General features: G+C 43.7%; 1 protein-coding gene across 3 annotated transcripts in view; it reads right to left on the bottom strand.

Moving 5' to 3' along the window:
* Window positions 1-344: 344 nt before the first annotated feature.
* Window positions 345-25,581, bottom strand: part of Itga9 (integrin subunit alpha 9) — a 332,745-nt gene continuing 307,508 nt past the window's right edge. For all 3 annotated transcript variants that reach the window (XM_074060465.1, XM_074060467.1, XM_074060466.1), the window contains 5 exons: window positions 24,760-24,885; window positions 22,908-23,027; window positions 18,327-18,428; window positions 17,306-17,425; window positions 345-4,603 (listed from right to left, as the gene is read on the bottom strand). In XM_074060465.1, the coding sequence (XP_073916566.1) occupies window positions 4,505-4,603; window positions 17,306-17,425; window positions 18,327-18,428; window positions 22,908-23,027; window positions 24,760-24,885 (567 nt within the window). In that variant the 3' untranslated portion in view covers window positions 345-4,504. The remainder of the gene's footprint in view (window positions 4,604-17,305; window positions 17,426-18,326; window positions 18,429-22,907; window positions 23,028-24,759; window positions 24,886-25,581) is intronic.

Genomic DNA, 25,581 nt, shown 5'->3' with positions numbered 1-25,581 from the left:
CTGTCAATGTGTAAGATTATATAAGCAGAAAGGTAGTAAAGAGATGTGTAGTGACTGCTGGGCACCTGTGGGAGAAAGCTACCAATGGGAATTCTTCTCATTTAATTTGGCACATTCATCTCAGAGGACTTGGGTACAGTCCTGAGCAGGCAGGTGATGCACAGACAAAGTGGTAGCCTCAGCGTATGGAGGAAAAGAGTAAGGAATGGCTACATTGAGTGGGTTTTTCATGTTGAATTAGATCTTGATGTGCTCTTTAATGCTCACTTTGAATTACCTTAGAACTCCACCTTCAGAACTTAGAAAGTTCTTATTCGCAAGAAATTACAGTCTGAACTACTGAATCATTTGCAGCCATTTTTTATTCCAAACATGTATTGTAAACCTGGCATTTTCCAAACAGTGCAAGTGAATTAGAAGTGACTGAATAGATTTTAATATTCATGACACAGTGAGGAGGCATCCCTCCCACCAAAAGTCCTCTATAGAAGTATACATGTAAAGTTCTCGAAGTGCAGAGAGTGTGGGTGCCTGCCATGCAATTACTCACTCTTAAAGCTTTTAAACTTACCCTGCCAGTCACTATGTGCACATCAGGATTAAAAACAAAACAAAACAAAACAAAACAAAACAAAACAAAACAAACACTTTAACAAACCTGAAATCTAGATCATTGTGCTATAAAGCATTGCACCATGTTGGGAAATTTGCTCATTATCCCCCTCACATGCTGAAAAATCAGAAGACATTCTAGAAGTTCACTTTGGCCCTACTGGCTCTGAGGCCACACTTTAGCCATTCTTTGTTTCAGAAAATATTCTCCACTGTGTATATTGCTTCTTCATATATCAAAGCAATAAAAAAAAATCATAAACTAAAACTATTCTTGGAGCATTTCTCAAATGATATTCACTTTCTGCCTTTTGCTTGCTAAAGGAACATTTCCCACAAATAACTTTTCTTTTGTCTGCACTGAGACTAGGGGTCATGGTCAAGGCTTCATTCATGAGGCAAGTACTCTACAACTGAGCCGCACCTCTAGGCCATCCCTCAAATGACAATTCTTTGCAGCACCTCTAAATTCTAGGAAGTTGAAATCAGGCACGCATTTCATCAGGTAACAAGACATAACTGCATTCACCTGGCCATAATACTTTACTCAAAAATAAACCTTGTGAATAACCTTTCCAAACCCACTATGCTGGGATTAAACAGGTAGGTATAGCATGCAGTCACAGGGGACTCAAGCCCAAGGTAGTCTTTTCTGTTCATTGTTACCTTTCTTGCCTTTGGCTCTAGGACTGTAGGTTACACAAGATTTGGTGGAAGTGACTTTCTACTGGATTTCTGATACTTTGTGAAACCTCTGAATCCTAGAGATGAGAGGCTTTTCTGCCAGAAAGACCTCAGAGGCAGGGATGCTGGCTGTGTGCCCATCAGTCACCACATAGCCAGTCACCTGCTCCTCCTACTAGTGTCCCCGTGCTTTTCAACCTCATGGTTTCTTCTTTGTGACAGGTCCGGGGCTCACTTTGGGGATGTTTTAAATTATTTTGAGATCTATGTAAATTGAGTATTATTTACTCAATTTCTACAACAGTCAATTTCATATTTAACAAGTATCTCAGTCCTCAGACAGCTGGTAAAACCCCACTAAATACACAATTAGAGACAAAGCAGACAATAATGGTGCCCAAGAGAATATGTGTTAGGATTCCACAAGTGAGCTCACGGAGGCAGAGGGTGGAAATGGCATTCATGGTGGAATTTAAGAGAATTCTCTGGAGAAGTGACACAGACACATCAACCCACCCTGTCCACATCCCCTGCAAGCCTATTGAGAGCTGGGAGGGAGTTGGTGAAATACCCAAGTTGAGAGAGCTCAACTTTAACAGTATTCTCAACTTTTCTACCACTGGGCTAAGTGGCCTTATCCTGGCTCTATAGCTCCAGCTGCTACTCAGCAGGATCAGGGAAACAGACATCATCCTTCCCCAAACAGGTCCTGGGGGTAGCTGCCAGGATTTTCTCCAGATGATGCCAAGTAGAGTTTTCTTCAAAACTGCCTTATGAAATCTTAGTGGCCTACTAAGTACACGACTACTCCCATGTGTCCACCGTTCAAAGTCAGGCAGAAGCAAATGCTCCCTCACTCTGAGGCTATCTTTCCTCCAAGTCCATGTTTCTTAAAATGGGTATTTGCTCTCTGGCTGGCAGAACTTCTACTCTGCCATCAGTGTGTCTGCACTCCTGGCAGCAAACAGATTAGTGGGGACAACCTGCTGATAGAAGCTGAACTGGATTTGCCACCTAAGAATCCTAAATGATTTATTAAAAGAAAATATGGCACATTAATAGGACTCCACAAAGGAAAGCTGAAAATGGAGTCTATAAAGATATAGTCACTGCATGACTGGAGAGGGCTTGCCACCCTTAGGCACAGTGTGCCAGTGGTGTTCTCTGGGGAACTTCTGGCACCCATCTCAGTGCCTGGCACACAGTGGGGGCCCCGATATGGCTGTTAAAAGTACCAAGACTGCTTTTCTTGTTGCTCTTTATAAAACCTATAAACTAACTGTGAGGACTGCTTTCCCAGCCTGATCCTGCCCTGCAGAGGCTCCTGTATGCTTCTGTTCTGGTTAGAAGCAACATCCCTCACTTCTATGGTTCACAGTGTTTGTTGTCCATTACCATATTCACAGGAAAGCAAACATGGCACATTCCTTATGCTCCTGATGCATAACAATGAGAAACAAAAGGCCACATGCTCTATGCCAGGTTTGCATCTGCTCAGCACCCTCATATTTTGCCCAAACTTTAGGTGTGTGGATTGGCCAAGGGTGTATATGGTAAATCTGTATCCCCAGAAGTTGAGTTTTGTTTTTTCACCAATGGTCAGACACCCACCACGTTAACTTCCAGGAAGCAAGGCCTAATAAGAAAGATCCTTAGTCTGGTATATTGTTTCACTCCTTTTGATGCCATATATATCTGGCTGGCTATAATAAGGCATTAAGACTCTCACGCATGTTTTCGGTCTTGTTAGCCAGCAGTGGGAGCACCAGCCATAGCTGCTGGCAATTACTAATGTTCACTAAAACCCAATACAGTGCTGAGCATGCTATAGCCTTCATCTCACTGCTTTTAATAAATTAATCTGCACTAAGAACTGGGCAGCACGGTGTAGCTGTGCAAAGACTGTAACTCACTGTTCATTTGTGTGGGGTAGGGCAGGGGCAACCTCAATGTTCTACCCAGATGTCTGCATCATTTCTGTGTCTTCCCAGACTGGGGAGCTCCGCAGCTCTCTTGTCGAGGAGACAGCCATCTTGCCACAGGCGCTGAGAACGGGGTTTACCTGTCCCTTGGGTGAGGGAGTACAATGTCCCACTCCCTTGTTAGGCTGGTACCACTAAGGCATAACTTTCTCTCCAGAGTTGGGCAGGCTGAAGACACCAGTGGAATCCTCTAAAATGGCTTTCTCCCTTTTGTATGTGGTAGCCCCCACACCCCCATGCTATCCTGGGAACACTTCCTTAATAAGTTATTTGCTCACAAATTCTTGTTTAGGGTCTTCTTGGGAATTCCACTTAAAACACTTAAAATACACATATGAAAGGACAGGTTGAATGTTTGCCCGGGTAGAACTGAGCGAGTCCTGTGAACTGTGAGCTCTGACACATGGCGTCCAGGATGAGGCGCCATTCTGAGGTTTACAGATGCTCCCCGGCATGGCTCCAAGCCTCCACCTGTTGAATGGAGCAGGAGAGTGAGATGTCTGTTGTTTGAGGTGATGCAGAGCACACTTGTGAGGAATCAGGTTCCCATCCAAGTTCCTGTTGGGAATCTTCCAATGAAGGTACAAAAGAGCACCTGTAGTTCTTTAGCAGGGCTCCAAAGTTGGCTCCCAGCAATAAGATGTGAAACATCATAGGGGTCTTGCCACATCCATAGTTTATAGGCAGCACTGCCACTTGGTGGGTTTCTTTCTTGAGGTTTCTTCAGCTTATTTTATCTGCAAGACTGTTTTTTTAACAGCAAGTTCCAAAGGAATTTGTATACAGGTCCTTTTATTTCCAAGATTTTAGGCCAGATTTCAGTGCTTGAGTGAATTATATAACTATTTAATAGAAATAATATAACATTGATACAAATATAGACATAATCAATATAAAAGGCTTATATTTATAAAAATACTTTTAGGTAACAGTTTTCCCCTGAGGGTTGACCACGCATGTTGCATCCATAAATATTGCTCGGCTCTGTAGATCACTTTCCAACTCACTTAGAGTTCATCTTTCAGAGGAAGTAGTGGTGGCACCAGTCATGTGACCTGGCGAAGTGGCTGCCTAAGATTGGCACCTGGGCTTGAGAGAATGAGGAAGAGAATAGCATCAGCGGGGCCTCCGAAAAATCTGGAGAAGATTCCTCTCTTCCAAATATGGAAGATACAAAGATCAGGGACAATGGGCTGGTGACTGGGTAACATAACTGGAGTGGTAGGTCACTGGTTTTTCTGGACCCAGTCCCAACTCTCTTCATTCTCTTTCCGGTTTTTTTCAGCTTCGATGATTTCTTTGTACCTTCGGCGGAAGAAACCCATCTGAAAGGTAGAAAGAGGACTGCGTTAGTCATGCTGGAGAGTAGGCTGCTTTGATTCCAGGGTGGCCTGGCCTATGAGCAGTGTGACTTGTCCTCCCAGGCCTGGGAAGGCATGCAAAGCGTCAGGTTGGAGTGTACTCTAGACATACACTGGCAAGATGAGCCTCATGCTGAGCTACAGTTCTCAACGTGTGAACTTTCTGCAAGCTGGCTCTGGCAGGCTGGTTGTTCCTTTAAAATGCTTCTCTGCACTGTTTTCAAATTGGATGCTGGGGAACACTAGTCACTGAGAGTTCTTTGTGGTATTTAAGAGTAAAACACGGTTTTATGGTCAAATAAGCTTGGGGTGCTGCATTTTCTTTAGAGATCTGAAACAAACAGAAGACAATTTAAAAAATAAGGTAAGGTCTCAGAGCATCTGCAGGTCTGCATTCCCCTCTGCTGTCATTTTGGTCTTTCTCTCACACCTATGGAATTCATGGGGTCTGCATACTAGAGCCAGCAGTAGGGGCTCACCTAGAGCTAGTGCTTCATCCTGACTCAAGGTGGTTGGCTCGTCCTTTAGCTGAGTTCTGAAAAGAGTGCCCTCTCCCTGGTGCTGCATGGTTAATTAAGTTTCCAATTTTTCTCACACAGGCACTGATGGAAAACATTTAAGTAAAATTGCTAGGCAAGCATTCTGCCACTTGAGTCAAGCGCCCAGTCCTTTCATGTTTTAGTTATGTTTGGAAAGGATCTCATTTTTTTTTGCCTGGACATGGCCTTGGACCATGATACTCCTACCTATACCTTCTGTGTACTTGGGTGACAGGCGAGTGCCACGGCACTCAGCTCTTTGATTGAGATGGGGTCTTGCTAAGAGGATAGCTCTGGCTATCCTCTAGCCACAATCCTCCTGATTTCTATATCCTGAGTAGCTAGGATTACAGGTGTGAGACACTGTGCCTGGCCTTAAGCAACTTTTTGTAGCACAACGCTTACATGCTTCCTCATGCCCAGGGGGCTGTGGCATCTCTTGTTCTTTGCTTACCAGCAACAGTGACCTGTTTCTGAGGTCAGACACTCCTCCCTGTGTTGGCCCTTAAACATGGCTAACTGTAGTGCCTCTCTTCTAGGGCGGAAGAACCCTGCAGTGGCTGTTCTGCAGGAGTTTCCCAGTGGCCTTGCCCCGCAGTGGCAGCCAGCTGGAGAGCACATCCTTTACCAGCTCCCTTCCCTTCCCTGTCTCACCTCCATACTCAACAATCTTTTCTGAGCACATCTCCCAAATAAAGTACATGCACTCAATCCTTCCTTCCCTCTAACAGAGGAATTCAAACAGGGGCACACACTTGATCAGCTGCTGGCAGGCCTGTTGCATTGCAGGTGTATGTAATCATAATGTCATTAGCTTGTAATTCCCATAGTCATATTTGAAAATCCTTGAGACTAGTAATCTCTGCTGTCTGCTACCAGCAGTGAGTGCATATACAAAACCTGCCCCCAACAACTCATAAGGCAAACCCAGCTCTCATGAGTACATCTCACCTCTTCGTTCTATAATTTGTCCTCAAGCTTCTCCACTATGAACAAAATGTCCAGGGAAGCAATCCCTAGACACTGCATATATCCACTTTCATTTCTGTAACAATGCACCCAATGCTGGGCTCTCCATAAAGAAGAGAGGCTTATTTATCGCACAGTTTTGGAGGCTGAAAGCCCAAGATCAGGCAGCATAATTGGTTCAGCCTCTGGTGATGTGGATGGCATCATGGTGGTGGGCATGCTAGAGGGCCCATCACATGGCAATACATGGAGCCAGAGAATGGAAGGGAGCTGACCTGATCTTTTATAGCAACCCTCTCATGAGATTTGATCAGTCTCCTGTGAGAACTACAATAATTCCTTCAAAGGACCACCCGACTCACCCAATCACTCCACCACTTAAAGGTCCCATTACCTCTTAACCTCTTGGAACACTGGTGACCAAGCTTCAACACACGAATCCTTGGGGAACACACTAACAGCACATATCCAAACTGCAGCAGTCTCTCTGAGGGTTTTTAAGCTTCCTCAAAGCAGAAAAAGCAGGAATTGTCTTGCTGCACCAATCCTGTACCCCAGAAGGGGGTGGTATTGCCCTGGTAAAGATGAGAAGCTACTACATAGCACCACCCACATTGCCAAGGGACTCCTCAGCACTGGCTTCCAGTGGGTCACAGGCAGTGCAATCTGATAGGGAAAGAGCAGCAGCTTTCTTACTATGAGTGGAAAGACTCCTAGGTTTTGAGCTTCAGTCTCAAGGCCATTCCATAGACATTGAATTTCTGGTTTCTCAGCCCTGGAGGTTCCTTCCCAACACAAGAGCATATTCATTAGAAACTCATGTGCTGAGGCCCCCACATGTGCACCTGTCTCTCCTCATACCCTTACCTCTTTTTACCCTCTACAAAGTATGTGGAAGCCTAGAGTTTCTAGGCTATTGTCCCTCTAGCTCTGGTCTTAAAAGTCCTATTCACAACACAACTTGTGTGCGATCTCTTGGATGGGAGGTTGGAGCCACCACTATGTATATCTGTTTTCTTGGGACCCAAAGATCATTCTTAAAACATATTGCACTCACAAGGCCAGGGAGTACTGAGGATAGCAGCACAGGTTGTGTTCTGCATGTAAAGGGTGTGGGATGTGTTACTCACATCACAGATATCATAGATGCATAAATTTATTATGACCATTTCCCAACAGATGACAGTAGAGTATATTATTATAGGAAAATCAGTAGATATGCTTAATATTCTGGCAGATGGAAGTAAACAGTCTTCAGGACTGGGTGCTGTTGACTAGTTGGCACAAAGTACTATATGGTCTAGTGGTGTCCATGTCACCTAATATTGTTTCTTTTTTTTTTTTTTTTGGTGTGATGGGTTTTGAACTCAGGGCTTCACACTTGCAAAGTAGGCACTCTACCACTTAGCCACACCTCTAGTTCCATTTCTGTTTTTTAAGACAGGGTTTTGCTATGTAATTCAGGCCAGCCTTGAAACTTGTAATCTTCCTGCCTTGGCTCCTGGAATGGTGCAATTATAGGTGTGCATCACTACATTATATTGTATCTTATATGAACGGATGTGCTTTGATTTGGAGTCTGGTTTTGGCTTTGATAGAGAGCCCACTGACAGAGAACAGTTGTTCCTCAGAAAATTGTTATTCCAGGTATGCCTGATGCCATTATGGCCCATGCAGAAGAGACGTGTGGAAGAGGTGTGGCAAGGAGTCCATGGTCCTGAGTGCTCCGCTGAGCACCTGGGCTGTGGGAAGTATCGCTTTCTAACTCTGAGCCCCAGCATCTTTGCTTCTGCCCCAGAAACCAATAGCATCTTTAGACAAGTTCTTCCAGCACTGAAACATGGTAACAGCTTTTTCTATTGGTCCCAAGGAATGTTCATGGCTTCAGGATATATGCTACATAGCTGTGTACCCAGAACTCACACAAAGTGGGGACAAGGGACAGAGTTCTTATCCAGTGTCAATTTTTCAAAGATTCTTGGAAAATTGAACCTTCAATTGGAAAACTGAACTTTCAATTTTTAAAGACACAAGTAAATAATAGTTTAATATTTTAAGTGCTTAGGAGGTCTTGACTCACAAAACACATGCACCTATGTTTACTCATTTAACTTTTATTCAGCTTTAGAATTATAGAGTTTTATTCTCAATTTTATCAATGAAGAAAATAGGCAAGCTGTGGAGCTCCTGATTAGATAAAAGTGACACAGCAAGGGCCTTACTAGAAGAGTCTAGGACTGTCTGAGAATTTCATTATGAATGAGTAAAATCTTAACCCTTAAAAAGATCACAAATAAACAATTCCTGAGAAAAGTCCCCCAAAGAGGGACTAAAGTAATTTGCCAGAACTGGAGAAAGCATATGCCCCTCTAAGCTTCCTGTGGGCATAGAATGATTTTTCAATGGTTCTCAATGAACACAAACTAATAAAGAACAGGTCTTCCTAAGGTAAGATTTTCTAATAGAAAAATTGAGAATGACATGGCAAAAAACAAAGATTAGCAAGATTTTCTCATTGCTTCAGAAACAACAAACTAAAGATAATGTCTCTGAATCTGATCATATAACAAGTAATTCTTCTATGTGACACCTGTCCTAATCAAGAACAAAATCCATGTGCCCAAGGAGGCCCATAATGCCTGATCCCTGTGACAGTACCTCATAGCTGCTGCACAGCCATTCCTACCTGGTTCCTCTCCTGCCAGGACTTCTGTTGCCCTACACCTAGACATTTAGCACACTCCAAAGTTATGTGTTTGAGAATGGAAATCAGAAATCCCTATATATCTGTGAGCAGAAATTCTGCTGCCTGCCTTTCCTTCAGTCATCTTCACCTCATAAAAATAAGCAAACTGGGTTGTGCACACTTAGCCTAACTTATGATGGACAGTTCATAAGAATTATAATCAGAGTTCTCTGACAAGCTCTCAGAGCCCAAATATTGAAAGAAGATGCGCAAATAAGATAGTAGGTTTAGAAGTTAAAAAAACCCAGCTATTGCTAGCAGGTGGAGAATCAGGAACATGTTATGTTTTCTTTTTTAAAAGATTTTCCCCCTAGATTTATAGAGGCATGACTAGCAAATATAATTACATACATTTAAGGTGTAAAATCTGATGCATAATGCATATATATATATATTGTGAAATGATTACTGCAAACTAATTAACATGCCCATCACCTCATATAGTAACAATTTCATTTTACTTTAGATCTACTTTACTAGCAAATTTCAAATGTCCATATATACTTTTTCAATTTTTATTTCAAAGTATGGATACATTAAAAAGAAGAGAGAATTACTACATTTGAAACAGTTACAGGACTTGAAGGGCATTTTTCTCCTGCAAGCCTCCATGGGGTACACATGCCTGCCTTTTGTTAGCACTCATAGGTATTTGGGGGAGAACTGGGAGTACCGGGCAAATTTGTTTTTGCTGCCAGCTGAGCCTACACTGAAGCTGCTGAGAAATGATTAGTGATGAGTTGGAAGCTGGACCCACACTAGCCCCACACTCACTTCTAATCCAATGCCCTAAGTTTCCCTGAGCCTTTTCTGGAATATTCTAGGACTTACTTTGCTCTTTGAGGGGAAAGAGGCTCTGTTTATAATTGTTCTGTTTGTAGCAGAAGAAACAGAAACCCTAGAAGAGGGGACTCAAGCCAAGTTTTGCTCAGCTAGAGGCCCATGGAACAGTATGCATTACCGTTTTCGTCTGTACTGGTCCTGATGGGGAACTTCAGCCCCAAACAGCAGCTCCCTGAACTCTCTGAGAGGCAGCACAATTTTCTGATATAACCTTGTATCCAAACTTGTCAGAAAACTCCTAGGAAAGCAGCAGGTTCTCTCTGAAGAGCCTTAATTAGGCAATGAGACCTGGGAGATGATGTCTGATAGAGTTCTGGGGAACCTAGCCTATGGCACCAAACTCTTTCTTCCTGGTCCACTTTAGGGTGAGAGAGACTAGTGTGCAACTCCAGGGTCTCTGGTCTCTTGGGGATGCCCCTCCCCAAATTGGCCTTGGGGTTGTTTCCTGGGTGGATATTCCAAGGACCTTGGCTGCACTCCTTCTTTGGACTAACTCATGTTTATGAGTCTCTTCAGTTATTTGACTATTTACATAGCATGTCTCTGTCTCGAGATGTTGACAACTGGTGTCAGACCAATATTTACTGCCAAATATCAACAAGCCCCTGCATGTCTGTGGCACACGGTCTTAACTTGAGTTGCTGTGAGTGGGTGCACTAGCATGTGCATATCTGCCTTTCTTTGGAGGAGAAGCAGGGATGAGTTTTCACAGCCTGGCTTGGAGGCAAGGTGGTGACTCCAGTGACCTGAGGAGAGGGTGCCAAAGCTTACGTGTTCTGTGTGCTGTTTCACAGATGGAGTTTTCTAAGCATTTCTATTTGAGTCAGAACTAATGCTCTCCAATAAAAACCATGAGCCCAAAGAAAGCCCTAATGCAGCAGACTCCTGGAATGGCTCCAGGTGACAGAGAACTCCAGGCAGCCCTTGTCTGTGGGCGGCAACCTCATTCTGCAGTCACCTCTTTGTTTCTGGAGCAGGCAGGCCCATGCCTTCATGGACCAGACTGCCCACAGGGCTGGCAGAGGAATGGCACTTCACTTTGCTTCATGCCACTCAGCTTGCAAAGGCAGGAGAAAGGAAAAGAGACAGAGGTACCTTGGCTGAGAGCAGGAAGGATTTCTCCTTCACTGGAAGTAGGGCCTGTGTGTTTTGGCAAACTGCAAACAAACAGGGAAGGGGGTACATAGAGGGAGGAAGGGAAGAGACAGAAGAGAAGTGGGTGTTTTTCTTCTAAAGGAAAAACACCTCAGCATCTTCACTCTTTTTCTGCATAGTTAAGGCTGGTGTAATGAGTAGAAGACATTTCCTAGAGGTGCAAATCACATACACAGTTTTTCTGCCTGCTATACTTTGGAGCAATTAGACTTTCTCTCATAAACAGGCTTTAAGAAGAGGCACCAAAGCTGGGTATCTTTAAACCCAGTCAGGAGCAGAAGGAAAGGGGAGTAGATTCATTTGGATTTTTCTCCCTTGAAAGAGTTTTGTGTTTCAAAGTTTTCTTCCTGCATGGTGGTTTGGCAGGCGACCATAATCCTCACACAGCAAGTTTAAATTATGGCTTCCAATGTCTGCTAACATCTCAGTTTTGGGAAGGTCCATTTCAGTATTTGAAGAGGGTCCTGGTTAGCCTAGGGCCCTGTTGTGGATTTTGTGTGGGAGCCAGGGCCTGCTGCTGCCAGGCATACGGGTGTCTGGATGCCAGTGGGGCCTTCTGAAGGTCTCTGGGGAGCAGGATGGGGGTAGGGAGCTGGGCTGGCTGAATGCAGCAGCAAAGAGTTTGCAGTTTAGCTCTGGAGCAGGCATTTGCTAGCCCTGGAAGGCTCTGTTTTAGATAAAGAGTAGCCCCACAATGCATGATGTGTCTGAGGGGCCACGATCTGGCATCCCAGTCCAGTCCTATTCATCCCGTAAGTGCTGCTCAGCCACCACCTCTGTCACTTAAGTGCCTTTCTTAGAAGTTTCAAGACTATGAGGGCTCTGTCCTTTATCTCTGACCCTTTACCTGGGGCCTGCCACCTAGTAGGATGCAATACTATCTACTGAATGAAGGCACCAGCCACAGTGTGATTGTAGAGTATACAGACCCACAGGAAACCTTTGTACTATGAATGCTTCAGCACAGCTGGCTTCTTTGCTCAGCTTTTAGTACCATAAAATGATTTTACTATATGCCACATATTTTTGGAACAACCACTTTTGGCTCATGAGCACAAGGCAATGGCAAGCAACCATAAGCAGTAATGTCAAGACCTATCTAAAAGGAAACTCAAAAGATGTGGTTTGTAGAGGGAAGAGGACCTGAACACTGGTCACCTGTCTTCACATGCCCTCAATAACATATGACCTGCTCAGCTGTGGCAACTGGGTGTCAGTCAGAGGCTTCCCCTTGAAAGGAATGGAGGGAATCATATATGGAATATGGTAATAAGCCAGAACCATTGAGACATCCACAGAAGTCAAATATTGGGCTGGACTTCAGGCCCATTAGTCAGAAAGTTCCTGTGCATTGCATTGTTAACATAATGCTGGAACTTTATTCACTACCCATAATGCAATAGTCTTAGGTTGTAACATAGGAATCAGTTAAGATGTCTGTACTTGAACTTTTAGGAGTATATAGGCCTTTGAAATACTACTATTCCATTTCACTTGCCCTTTTCTACCTCTTATATAGTAATTATATAGTTAGCCCTTTAAGAAAGAATTTATTCTCTAAAGAACACCCCTCCCCACTCTGCTTAGCTCTTCAGTACATTACCGCTGTGCCTGAGCAAACCACTCATTCCAACATGAGCCTTGCACCAACCTTGCTCTTTGTCCCCCCACCACTGCCACCTTTTTCCAAAGGAGTTCATTGAGATTGTATCTGTGACACTATGGAAGACAGATGAGCTTTCATCTATTCTTTTTTTTTTTCTTTTTTTACATCCTAAAATTGTTTTTATTTTTATTTTTTTTGTTGTTCATTTATTCACATGTACATACATTGTTTGGGTCATTTCTCCACCCTGCCCTCCTCCCCCCCCTTCCCCCTCATCTATTCTAAAACAGAACAAAACTTCCAGTTAGGTGAATCTTCCTTTGAAATAGTGCTTTGACAAAAGATGAAGATTTTGCCCAGATTTCTGACCATTAGGTATGGGGCAGATGAAGGATGTCCACAAAGCCTTTGCTACTTCTCTCATTGAGAAGCAAGATTGAGTTCTCCTCCCTGGAACCTGAACTGGCATGTGGTTGCTCTGGCCAACCAGAGTGTGGTGGGATGATGCCAGCTGACCCTGGTGGTGGAATGATGCCCACTGGCTCCAGCTGCAGAGTGTGGGCAATGATGCCAGCCTACTCTGGCCACAGAGTATGGTGGAATGATGCCAACCAGCTCTGCCACCTGTTAGAGACCAGGCATCACAAGAAAAGTCACCCCACTCTGCTGGAAGGAGAACATGGAGGTTCTGAGTGGACACGGAGAGAGGCAAGGGCTCTACAGTCCAGCTGTCAGCCATTCCTTCACTCTGAAGACTCTCTGAGGCACCAGTTAAGTGCCAGTAAGAGACTCCACTCAGGGTCACGCAGAGAGAAGACTTACCAGCCAAACTGTATTTATAAGGTATCATGTGATGGCTGTTTTAAGCCTCCAGATTTGGGGCCCATTTGTTAGTAGCACAGCTAAATGGGATGACATAAATGCCTGTAGTTTAGGCTGCAGGACCACTAAAAACCATGGAGTCCTGGTGGAGTTCAGTTGGGCATCAGTATGGTTTCTGTCTTTCCTGGAAGATTCCCACTCGCCTCCAAACTCCACCCTGCATCTCTCTCCCACTCAAGCCTTAGCCATCTGGGGCCATGGGAAACCAATGACCCAAGCTGGGTGACCCAGTGGATTCTCTCCCTGTCAGTTCCTGCCTCTAATCACAGATGACACTGACTCAACCCAGACCAGACAGAGTCTCTCTCTACCAGACAAGTGGACCTGGGAGTCTGAGGTGCTGGGTCTTCAGTATCTCTGTCTGGAAGTCACTAAGCATCAGCCTAGAAGGACTAGAGCACCATTTGCACATGTAGAGCATGGTGTACTCTATAGAAGCCTAATGTGGCATGAGGACTAGAGATAAGGGGCTTATAGAGAAAGTGAGTGGGGATGGAAGGAGATGGCTGCCTGGGCCTCTGGACTTTTCCAGGTTTGGATCCATAGATTTCCTTTTGGATCTGTAGGGCTGCCCTTGCATATTTTAGATATTCATTCTCATTCTCATTCCCGTTCTCCCTCCCTTTTCCCTCTCTCTCCAGTGATGACGATGGTAAAGTAAGTAACATACTGAGCCCTGGAGACTGCAGAGAAGGCTGGCCATGAGGTGACAGAAATGCCCTTCTGTTGACCTTCCCTTTGCTGGGTGTCTGTGACCTGTACCAGTCTCCTGTAGGCACCACACAATCAGAAAGCCTGACAGCCAACGACTCCCATCCTGCCTTTCCTACCTTCAAGATCAACCTTCTACTGTCTGAGCTAAAACAGGGAAAGGCATCTAATTTTTTTTCTCTTTTCAATTCCATGTCCTCTCAAGTCCAATTGGTCATCACATCCTGCCTGTTCTAATTTGGGTCCCACTTCTTCCCACTGGTGACTACCCTCACCCCTACATTGTCACAGATCTGAAACTAATGTGATCATGTTGCTACTCTGCTTATAGACCTCCTATGTCTCCGCCTCATCCTAGTTAGTGGGGCCTGCAATGTGATGGCAGGTGGCCTCACTGCAAGCTATTGAATGCCTCCATGAGCTGTCTCACAAGTGACTTCCCACAAACCATGCTTATTTCTTCTTTTCTGTGGTTGGAATATTCATCTGCCCTTGGCTGCCTGGAAAACTGCAAGCAAACTCAAGTTTAGACTCGAAAGCACCTCAGTTGTGAAAAGTCCTGTGATCTCCTGGGGGTTCTGTGCTAAGTACAGTGCAGTGCAGAACATGTTTCCTGAATAAATTCCACGGTCTTCTTTTCACAGAGGAGGAAGCAGGTCACAGAACCAGGATTGCAGAGCACATGGCCAGCCCACAAAGCATGAGATCTTATCCATGACACACTGTACTGTGTAGCCTCTCATCTTCCCCTGGGGAGGAGTCAGAGGAGAAGTCTTCTCTGTTTCCAGAGCAGTTACTGATGCAGCACTTGCCACCCTCCAGCTTATTTATGAGTCTATGTGCCAGGTGGTGAAGGCTTAAGGGCAGGGCAGGGCAGGGCTACAGCCACTGCTGCATCCTGATAACTGTCCAGTGTTGGGGGCAGAGCAAGTATTCAGTAAGTGTGGGCTGAAATGAAACACTGCTCTCTGATGACCAGCACAACAGAATGCAGACTCATACCACAGTTTCCTCTCACCTTTCCTTCCACACCTTGAGTTATGGCAATACCTTGTCTTGGGTTGGCACATAGGGTGACCCTTGACTGGGGCAACCCTTGACTGCAGTGCCCCTGCTCTCCCTTTAATTCCATTACAGTGGATGATGTCTCAGGTCCCAATCAGCTGAGTGACCCCAGGTTCTGTCCACACCATGACAGCTATATCCTATATCTACCTTTTATTTAAGCAAACACAGTGAAAGTAAAGCAAAGCAGATGACAGATGGGAGGAGGCAGGACAGTATGCACAGGAGATGGGACTCCAGAGTGTCAGAGCCAAGTGGGGCAGCTGGAAGAGGACATCATACCATGAAGGGGAGCAGGCACAGCCTTGGTTTGTGTCTCTATCTGGTCCTATACAGTCAGGGATGGGGAAAGCATTTCCTCTATTTTAGGAGCTCATGTACAGGCAGCAGGCAGTGTCCTTTCCCCTCTCACTCCTCACCCCACAACACTTCCCAAAACTCTCACTACTCAGCAAGAGCATATCTTCTCAGATTCCAAACACTGAATAGGCTTTGTTCTCCATCCTGGGACTAGAGGCCCTCTCAGCAGGAAGGGGTTGGAGTTGGAGAAAAGGGAGAATTAAGAATCTATTTGGCAATGCAGATTAAATAAACAACAAATTGGCAGATTAAAAAAAGGTAATACCTGCTGTTGGCAAATACACAGGAAAATGGATACTTGTACTACACTGCTTATGGGAGGGTGACTGTGATAACCATTCCAGAAGGCCATTTGCAATGTGAAATAATTGCCTTGGTAATTGCATTTCTAAGGTTTCATTCTAAGGACATAATGAAGGGTTTGTATAAATATTTGGCTCCAAGATTATTCACTATGGCCTGTTAAAAGAAGTGTGCAACCAGGAGCAACCTAAACCTCAAAACTAGGACTACAGGACAAACAGTTGGCACTGCAGCTTTCAGATGTAGCTGGAAAAGGGCTCTTAACATCCAGGAAGGATGCGCACAATATTGTCTTTGGGCAACAACAATAGGTTGCAGAATAGCACATGGGAATTTGAAAGCATGTGGATGTAGGATGAACTTATTTTCAAGTGATACGCTCAACACATTTCTCTTCAACCTCCAGATAGTTTTTCAGGTACAGTACCTTTAAATTTAAAGCAATGGATTCAGTGGTTAATCTTAGAAAATGACAATGAGCACATTATTTTCCCTGTGTTTCTAGACTGCTTACTCTAAAGTGTATTTATTATACTTTTTTCTCAATTAATAGTTAAACCATTGCTTTCAATTTAGAGATACTTCACCTGAAAATATATTGAGTATACTATTGAAAAATTTAACACATTATTTGAAAATAAGGTGATTCAATGAGAATGTCTGGTTTATCTATACATGCAGAGAAAAAGATCAAAAAAGAGACACCACTATGCTCATAATGGATATGGGCCCCACTCACCTGGACCATTATTGCTCAGTGGAAGAGGCAGACCTTCATCAGATTATGCCTCTGATACCCCTGTTAATGAGTAGAGAAGCTCTAAAGCAAAAGCACCCTATACTATGGACAGATTATAAAGCAACAAAATAATACTAGACTTGGAGATGAGGATACCTCTTTCTTCTCCAGAGTGACATGTGAAGCAATGCATGCCTCAAGATGAGTAGGTACATCCTAGTGACAAGGATGGTGATTCTATATGTTGGCTGAGATCCAAAAGAACCACCATGGGGTTTGGAGAACTGAGAATGAAGCCATGTAGACAGTACTCTAGGCCTGTAGCTATCCCAGTACCCGAATTTCTGGGCAGAAATCTTTCTCATATTCCACAGGTGAAAAGAAAAAAGAATTGCTCTATAGCTCCCTTGCTCATTCTTTCTTCAAGCAAATGATAATCACCCCATTCCAAGCTTCTGTTTTGGAGTTAGGTTCCTATCATCCTATGTCAGGATGGGTTTAACTCTCTTGGGCTAGGTATGAGAGGAGGAGACTGAGAATTTTGTGCTCTGTTTGTAAAGTAGTCCAAAATGCTCAGTAATAAATGGCCTCAAGGGGAGCCACAATTCCATTCCCTGGCTAAAGGGGCCACTAACTTCCCCTGTACCATAAAAGAGCTCCAAGAAGTAGGTGCTCCAACCCTGGAGAGGTTGGAGAACTGGTGTCTATGGAAGGGGACTCCACAGGGACCTGTGATCACCAGACTCACCTTCCAGAGCAGCACAGCCAGCAGCAGGAAGATGAGGATTCCCACAAGCAAACTTATGGCAATGATCCATCCCACAACATAGCCACGGGGCTCCAGGTTGTGCAAGGCTTCAAAGACTACCTAGAAGACAGCACAAGAGTAGAAACATGAAAGCTAAACCCCACATCTAGAGACAGTATAATAGTAACAACCTTGATTTCAATATCATAAAGACAAAAGTACAGTTAAAAACTCAGAGGGCACATTACAATCTGGAATCAGAACAGAGAACAGTCTACCTTGAATTTTGGATTTGAAAGAAAGAACTTAGGGGTACTTTTACTCCAAGACAACTTCTTTCCTAGCTTTCAGTTCAATGTGCAACTTAGTGGAATTATTTGATGAATGCCAGCTTGCTCAATAGACTGTGAACTCCATCAGGGCTAAGACACTGCCTTGGTTCTCATGCTGTGGCCAAGAGTGAAGGAAATCACCAGAGAAAGTGTTCTGAGGTTCCTAATGGGAGTCATATACACTCAGAGCCTGTATCTCAATGAGGCACATTTCTTACCTTCTGTGGAAAGTCCATGGTGTAATGGAGCTGGCTCATATCAGCTTATGAGAGCCAAGTGTACATCTCTTCCTGACTCTGTCTAGTGACACTATGATGGCAGTTTGACATGGGCCATGGTGGGAGGAGCACACCATAGAAATTGGTAAGCAAATCAGGACTCTTCTCAAGTCCTGGCTTCAGAGTAGAAGCCAAATCCCTGTTGAGGGCACTTTCAGAGTGTTTCTCCTTTGGCTAGTCACTGGTAAACTTTCTCATAATGATGGCATTGTAAGGTTAATACCAGCAATAAGGAAAAAACCGCAGAAGCTATCCAGGGGCCTGGAAGCCAAGGTGGGCCTGGTCTTTGGTCTACCACAAACCCTCCATGTTGGCTCAGAGACTATCTTTATCCTCAAATTCCAGCTCCCAGTCCTCAGTTACTCCAGCTCCAGCTCTCTGAGGAAGGCTGCTCTGGGGTAGCTGACTCACCGTCATTTCTTCTGGGTTCCCATGAGCTATTTCCACCACCCTTAGGGCAGAGTCCACCTTCACTTTGGCTCTGGCCATGAACTGGATGACAGATGAGCTGTCCTGTGGAGGAAATAAGGCAACTCAATGATAATGACAATGATCTTTCCTTGTGAAGGCCTGGACAGGACTGAAATTCCAAGATTCCATATAGACCAGACAATAATTTTATTGCTGAACTGGATACTTCCCTGTCCCAGGCACCCACATAAACACACATTTCTAACATCTCCTGAGAACTCTTTCAGGTTATGGAGGATGTAGAATAACCACAGTGTTTGTCATCACATCAAGCTTGTGTGCTATGGTTTCCAAGTGTTAAGAGCCAGGTATTTGGATACAGATATTGATGCATTCACAAAGAGCTGAGGATAAATAAAGTTGGTAAATTGCATGCAACTGCACAACAGTCATCTGATTCCCATTTTACAGACATCTTCCTGTCCTGACCACGGCCCTCAGACCCATTATGGAGTTAGTGCTAATTCTTCATCTGTTCTTAAACAAAACTGTTTTGGGGTTACAGTCATTGAACATTGAAAGAGGGTATGGTATGAAATGGAGAGATGAGGAAAGGGGAGACATTTAGTGTATAAATCAGGCCTCAGGTGAAAGGGGACAGGGGCTAGGGGCACCTCTAAGACCCAGGAATTGCCTGCTAGCAGAGGCAGTCAGAAGCCTTGGTGTGGGTTCAGATTTAAAGCCACTGACACAGATAATGAGAAAATGGATCCAAAGTGCAGATAGAGAAGGAATTTGGAAAAAGACAGGGATTGGCAACATCATGGCTTGGGGAAGGCCAGAACCTTGGCCAGTGGTGTGGATGGTGTAGCATTGACTGTAGAGAGAAGAAGCGCCTGGCTTCCAATAGGGACAAAGAGGGCACCCATGAGGTGGCTAAGCTTTGCCATCTGGTGTCCTCTAGAAACCCACTGCATTTACTTAGCTTGCCCATCACTCTAGGAGGCTGCCAGGGAATTCAGGGGCTGTAAACTTAATCTCTAGAGTCATATATTAATGGTACTTGCAGGTGGTGCTTTGGGAAGTAATTAGGATTACATAAACTCATGAAAATAGGGTCTCCATAACAACATTAGTGGCTTTATAAGAAGAGGAAGGGAGACCTGAGCTGACATGCTTGCTCTGTCTTGCCTTATGATGCCCCCTGGCTATGCAATGATATAGCACCAGATATCAAACCTTATCAAGCCTTTAAAGCCTCCAGAACTCTAAGCCAAATAAACTTCTTTATAAATTACCCAGTCTTAGGTACCCTGTTATAGCAACAGAAAGGACCAAGACAGAGGCTTGCACTCAGATGCCAGCTTTGATCTACTCCAGCTAAACCTACAAAAAACAGAAAATGGAGTACTATCTCTAGACAACAGCACCAAGGGGGCCTTTGCTCATCTCCACTGAAGAAATTAAAGACCATCCTGGGATGGCACGGGGCAGGGGGTGGTGCTTTAGCTAGAAGTTATGTGTAAAATACTTTTTGTACACAACCATGAAATGTATCTTAAAAATTTTATAAGAATGTATTAATTGAACATATTAGTAGGGCTTAGTGTGCTATTTCCATCCATGCATATAATGTGCACAGATCAAATCCAACTTCCTTTTTTACACCCTCCACCCCCAATAAAACCTATTTTAAATGCTCCTGGGAAGATTGTAATTCAAAGGAATTGTTCCACTTTAAGCTGCAAATAATTTTACACTGAATATTCTTTTGCAGCTTAAGAGTTTTATACATTTGTGGTTTTATGTATCAGGGTGTACTGTATTTTCAAACATGAATCATCACTGTCACCACCTTGCATATTAGTAATGATAATAATTATGATGATAGTGATAATTAACAAAGTTAAAAGCTACACAGATAAGTGCCTGGCACAGAACAGGCCCTGGTGGTTGTAGAGTTAGTGAAGAAAGCCCTTATGGACTGGAAGAAGGGTTCCTAAGAAATCTGAATTCTCTGATTAAAAAAATCAGATCCTACATTTCAAATGAAAACTTGTTAAGGTCAAAACAATGAAACCTCCAATTCCCTTGTCTGGGCCCAGACCTTGAGGTCAAAAGGAAAATAAACACAGCTCTAGGTTCAGGCTAACCTCAAGGTGTCACTGCTTCATGCCCTTAGGGAGCTCTGATGGCACCTGGAGCCATATGGCTCAGCTCCAGGAAGGAGGCCATGCTGGCGTGACTGATGCTCTGCATTTCAAGCTCCAGGAGCAGCTGGGCCCCATCTGGCTCCCAGGTCAGCTTTGTTCCAGGCCTCCCTCTGTACCTGGAATTTCTGCTAGAAGGACATGTGGCAAATGAGCCTCCATGGCCCTACATGGGTTTTAGTTTCTTGCCTGGGCATAACTGGCTGGGAATAGCAATTAATGGGACACGTTCCTTGGCAAAGGGTAACTACTGATTACTGGGAGACAAACATAGAAGAACCAGCTGTAGAACTGTACACAGCTAAACTAAGTACACGGGACTAAAAATATGAAAATGGCTTCCAACAACAGTGTCATCGCCAGAGCTCTGTGGATAGTTACACATGTGACATGGGAACTAACATGGACAGGACAAGTAAGTATACAGAATCATGGGCCCTCCAATCTGAGCTGCAGCTCTGTACAAGGAAGGGAATCCCTGTGACTTGAGGCTTCCAGACTCCTTTCAGAAAGCAGAGGACATTGGTGGGGCTCTAGTTCATGCCTGGTCCTCCTCCAACACTGTCCTGTATGAAGTAGAGGTAACTATGGAAACACTGCATGTGATCCCAACTTTCCCTAGACCAATTTCTTTCCAGACCAAACCAGGGAACCTAGAACCAGGCACAACTCTTCATGGGTAATGATATTCATTCACCTGCCTAGGATCTTTCCCAAGGAAATAAATAGAATCTCTGTATGCAAAACATACATATTTTGTTTTATCTTCATGTGCAATTATTTTTATAGCTCCTGTCAGAAGTGGTCTCATACTCAGCAGTTCTTATGTTAAAATAAATCATGGTAAATATTTCTGATTCTTTAAGGGCTGCCAATTCACTGATTGAGTCATTTTTGTTTATTTTATTAATACATTTTTTTTGTGGTACTGGGCCTTGAACTCAGGGCCTTCATCTTAAGCCACTCTACCAGCCCTATATTTGTGAAGGGTTTTTCGAGATAGGGTCTCAAGAACTATTTGTATTTGCCCAGGCTGGCTTTGAACTGCAGTCCTCCTGATCTCTGCCTCCTCAGTAGCCAGGATTACAGCCATGAGCCACTGGCACCTGGCTTTATTATACATTTTTTATTAGAATATATTCGTTATTCAGGGAGGCATTCATACTGACAATTCTGAATGGGCTTATACTGTACATTGGTTAGATCACCCCCATCATCTCTTCCCCTCAAGCCTCTCCCTGGCCCACTTAAACAATTGCAGGAGGTTTCTTTGTTCTCTTTCATATAACTATATGAAGTCCATTAACCATATACCCTTACTTTGATTTCCTTCAATCTCCCTCCTCCTCTCACTAGTACCCCCGCACTGTACCTATTTTTCAGTCCTGTCTTTTGTTATTAATATTTAAGTCCATATTCTAAGGGGTTTCTCAGTGTGTCCTCACTGGGAGTCTACTTTACTTTGGTCTGTGATTGAGTCATTTTTGAAAAACTTGTGGAGCCAGTTTTGGTAATCAAAACTCATAATGGCAAAGTAACCTGAGCTTCTTTGAAACAAGGGGTCATCTAAACAGTGAGCCAGCAAAGCAGGGTTAACGAGTCAGATCTAGCCCTCTGCCTGCTTTTGTAAACAGTTTTACTTAGAACACAGCCATGTCCTCTATTGCCATGTTGTCTATGGCTGAGTTGGGCAGTGGCAAGAGACCATATGTCTGTAAAGCTAAAATATAATTTCCCACAGGCCCTTGACAGAAGAGATGTGCTAGTCTTTGATTAAAAAAAAAAAATGGCCTCCAGATCAGCAGAACTGGCCTCACCTGAAAGCTGGCCGAACCTGTAGGACCTAAGGCTCTATCCCTAAGGAACTTGAATTTCTATAAGGTCTTTAGGTGATTGTGAAGAAACTAAAGAATGAGAAACTTAAATATGCAAATGAAACACCTAGGAAGCTTGTTAATATGAGGATCCTGATTCAGTATGTCTGGTGGGGAGCCCATTCAACATGACTAACAAATCCTGAACTAATGCTGCTGGTACTTGGACTACACTTTGAGTAGCAACGTCTGATATTTTCCTGGATGTCATCTGGCAGCAGAATCACTGATGGCACACATCAGAAAAGTTTTAAAAGGAGCATCCAAGCTGGGTGTGGTGGCAGGCACCTGCAATCCCAGCACCAAGGAGGGTGAGACAGGAGGATTGAGAGAGTTGAGGCCAGTCTGGGCTACATAGTAAGATCTTGTCTCAAACAACAATAGCAATGAACAAACAAACAAACAAAGCACAACACAACACCCCAGAGCAGCCAGAGTGTCAGGAGGAAAATCAGTTGAGGTGCTTTCAAATGAAGCATGCAGGTTCCAGGACTTACCTTCTTCAGTATTTCTGTGTTCAGCAGCATGTAAATGTCGATAGTATGGCTTTCTTCTTTAGTGAGAGCGCTAAGGTTACAGTGCATTGTTAGGCAAGAAATTCCTGGCTTTTCACAGTCCTGAGAAGAAAAACCAGAGAACTGCCAAACAGTATTAAGAACAAAGATGGATACATAGCCTTTTATAAAACAGTAAGCTCCAGAGCTTGTGTTCCGGTGACTAAGGCAATCCAGGCAGAGGATCAAAAGGACACTGGTAGAACCCTGTGCACTCTCCAGAGTCACAAGGAAGGAAAAAAAAAAAGATGATGTAATCATTGTTTAATGCCACCAGAGGGTGATCGAGGGACTTCCATCCCTGCAGCCCTCCTCCAAGTCAAGCAACTGGGAGGAAGCAGCTCCATGGCTAACCCTAACACAAAGCTGGATTTCAAAACAACCAATTGTTTTAAAAAAGAAACACCAACATATTCTGATAGTATTCTTATGGGTTTTGAGCACAAAATATGTTTCCTACAAATGCAATATCTGCCTGTGCAGTGGCAAATACATATTTATAGTCATTTATATATTATAGGGCCAAGAAATCATGTGACTCTTGCTCAAGAAAGCACATAAATTATGGAAAGAAATGTAAATTCCAAACTTTTTTCTTTTGTATTGTAGAGTCCAACATGTGTAAGCATACCTTTGTGAGGTTTCATTTGCAGGTGAGACAGAGTCTTGTTTATCAAACAGCCAGCTATCACTACACTTAATGACTCGAAGCACTTTAAAAATAGCTGTCTACCCTCACTAAGTAAGGGAAAAGCCCAAACCTTTCAAGTGGTAACAGTTGTGCTTTTCTACCTGGGAAGAGAGTGAAGAGGGACATGACAAATGTGCAGTGTGCCAGGGTGAAAGAAGGAGCTAAGGAAATGTAACCAAAGGTCCAGGGAAAGGAGGCTTTGGAAAAGCATTATGACCCCATCCCCAATGCTTTAACTAAAAAGTACAAGGTATGGTATACACAATAAAGAGAACACATCATAAATGTACATCTTGACAAACTTTTACCTATATTTACACCTCGAGACCCACTAGCCTGGTCATGATGTAGAACAATTCTGTCACCTCCATAGGCACCCTCATGCCCCATTTTATCAATATTCTTCCAAAAGTAACCACTATCCTGACCTTCATCACCACAGATTAGTTTTTGCTATTTCTGAACTTTACACACTTTGTGAAAAATTTCAATATGACCTTTCACTCAATGTCATTTCTTAATATTTACTCATGTTGTTCTATGTAACAGTAGCTTGTTACTTTGCCTTGCTGTGTAATATTCCAGATATGGATATACCAAAACTGTTTGCTCATTCACCTTTTAGCAGATAACTGAACTGTTTTCAGCTTTTGGCTGAGACAGCTGTGAATATTCCTGTCCGTGTCATTTGGCAGACACACACACTCATTTCTCTTGGGAATAGACCCAGGAATTGTCTAGATTTGGGTCACAGAGTACATTATGTTTAGTTTTAGTACATAGTGCCAGATAGTTTTCCAAACTGTTGTATAAAAACCAAACACTTGTTTAGACTCTTGTTGGAGAAATAGTTTACTTTGTGTGGTAGGTTGCAAAGGTTGCCCCTTTGCCAGGCAATGGAATTTGGAATATAAATTTAATACTTTGATTGAAAACTCAGGTTGAGAAAAGGAACTGACTACAGTCTTTGTGACTTTTAAAGTCAACTGATGAAAACCAGATTGGGAAATAACAAATTCTAAACAGAAAACTGACCTCCAGTGTCAGACTTGCCTTCCTCGTGAGGACCACCCACCATACCCAAATCACAAAACAAATCCTTACCAAGACTTTTCTTCCTGACTTTGTGAAAAAAGCAAATATTGTGTGGAAGATATTTTCTTGTTCTTGAGGGATGATGCAGGGGGTTGGGTTTTTCTGGAAAAAGCAGTTTCCTTTCTCTTGGCCCACCTGAAAATGAAGACATCCTATCAGAGTAGCCAGACCCAAGAACAGGTGCTGAGCTGGAGTCTTTGCTATTCATAGTAGCAGTTGAACCCAAATTCTTCTCACTTTCCAGTCCATCAGCCAGTGGACAAGGATGGCTGAAAAGGTGTCTCCTGTATTGCCCAGGCTGGCAGGTGACCCTCCTGCTTCAGCCTCCTGAATAGCTGGGGCTACAGCATGTGCCACCATGCCTGCCTCTGGCTGAAAAGCTTTAAGGCGGAAGTTATAGCATCAGTGAGGCCAAAAGCAGAAAATGTGGAAGTCCCTAAATATTGAGACAAGCTGACACACAACATGCAAATAATTTTGTGACTAGGGAAATGTTAGATGTGAGGAACAAAATAAATCTTACACTCCTGATTTGCAAGGATATTTACATACTCCTTACAGCAGTTCTCTCAGATAGGCACTGATGTTGTCTGGATGAGGAAAGTGAGACTCAAGTGAAGTCACCTGTCCACAAACATAGAGGTAAGGGCCCTGGTCGAGAGCTCAGGTCTTCTGAGAACTTAAGGTCAGTAAGTAAGTAAGTGGACCTTCTGTACAGTCCATGACCAGAAGTTTCCAGAATGTTCCATGGAGCCACCAGGGGGCTGTAAAACCCCTTCTTGAGGAGGAGGAAAGGAATGAAGGTTGGTTCTGGGGACTCGTCTCTCTCCA

The sequence above is a fragment of the Castor canadensis genome, chromosome 17 (assembly GCF_047511655.1).
Source record: "Castor canadensis chromosome 17, mCasCan1.hap1v2, whole genome shotgun sequence".
NCBI classification, from domain to species: Eukaryota; Metazoa; Chordata; class Mammalia; order Rodentia; family Castoridae; genus Castor; species Castor canadensis.
The sequence above is the reverse complement of the archived record's forward strand: the minus strand, read 5'-3'. Positions and strand labels throughout refer to the sequence as shown.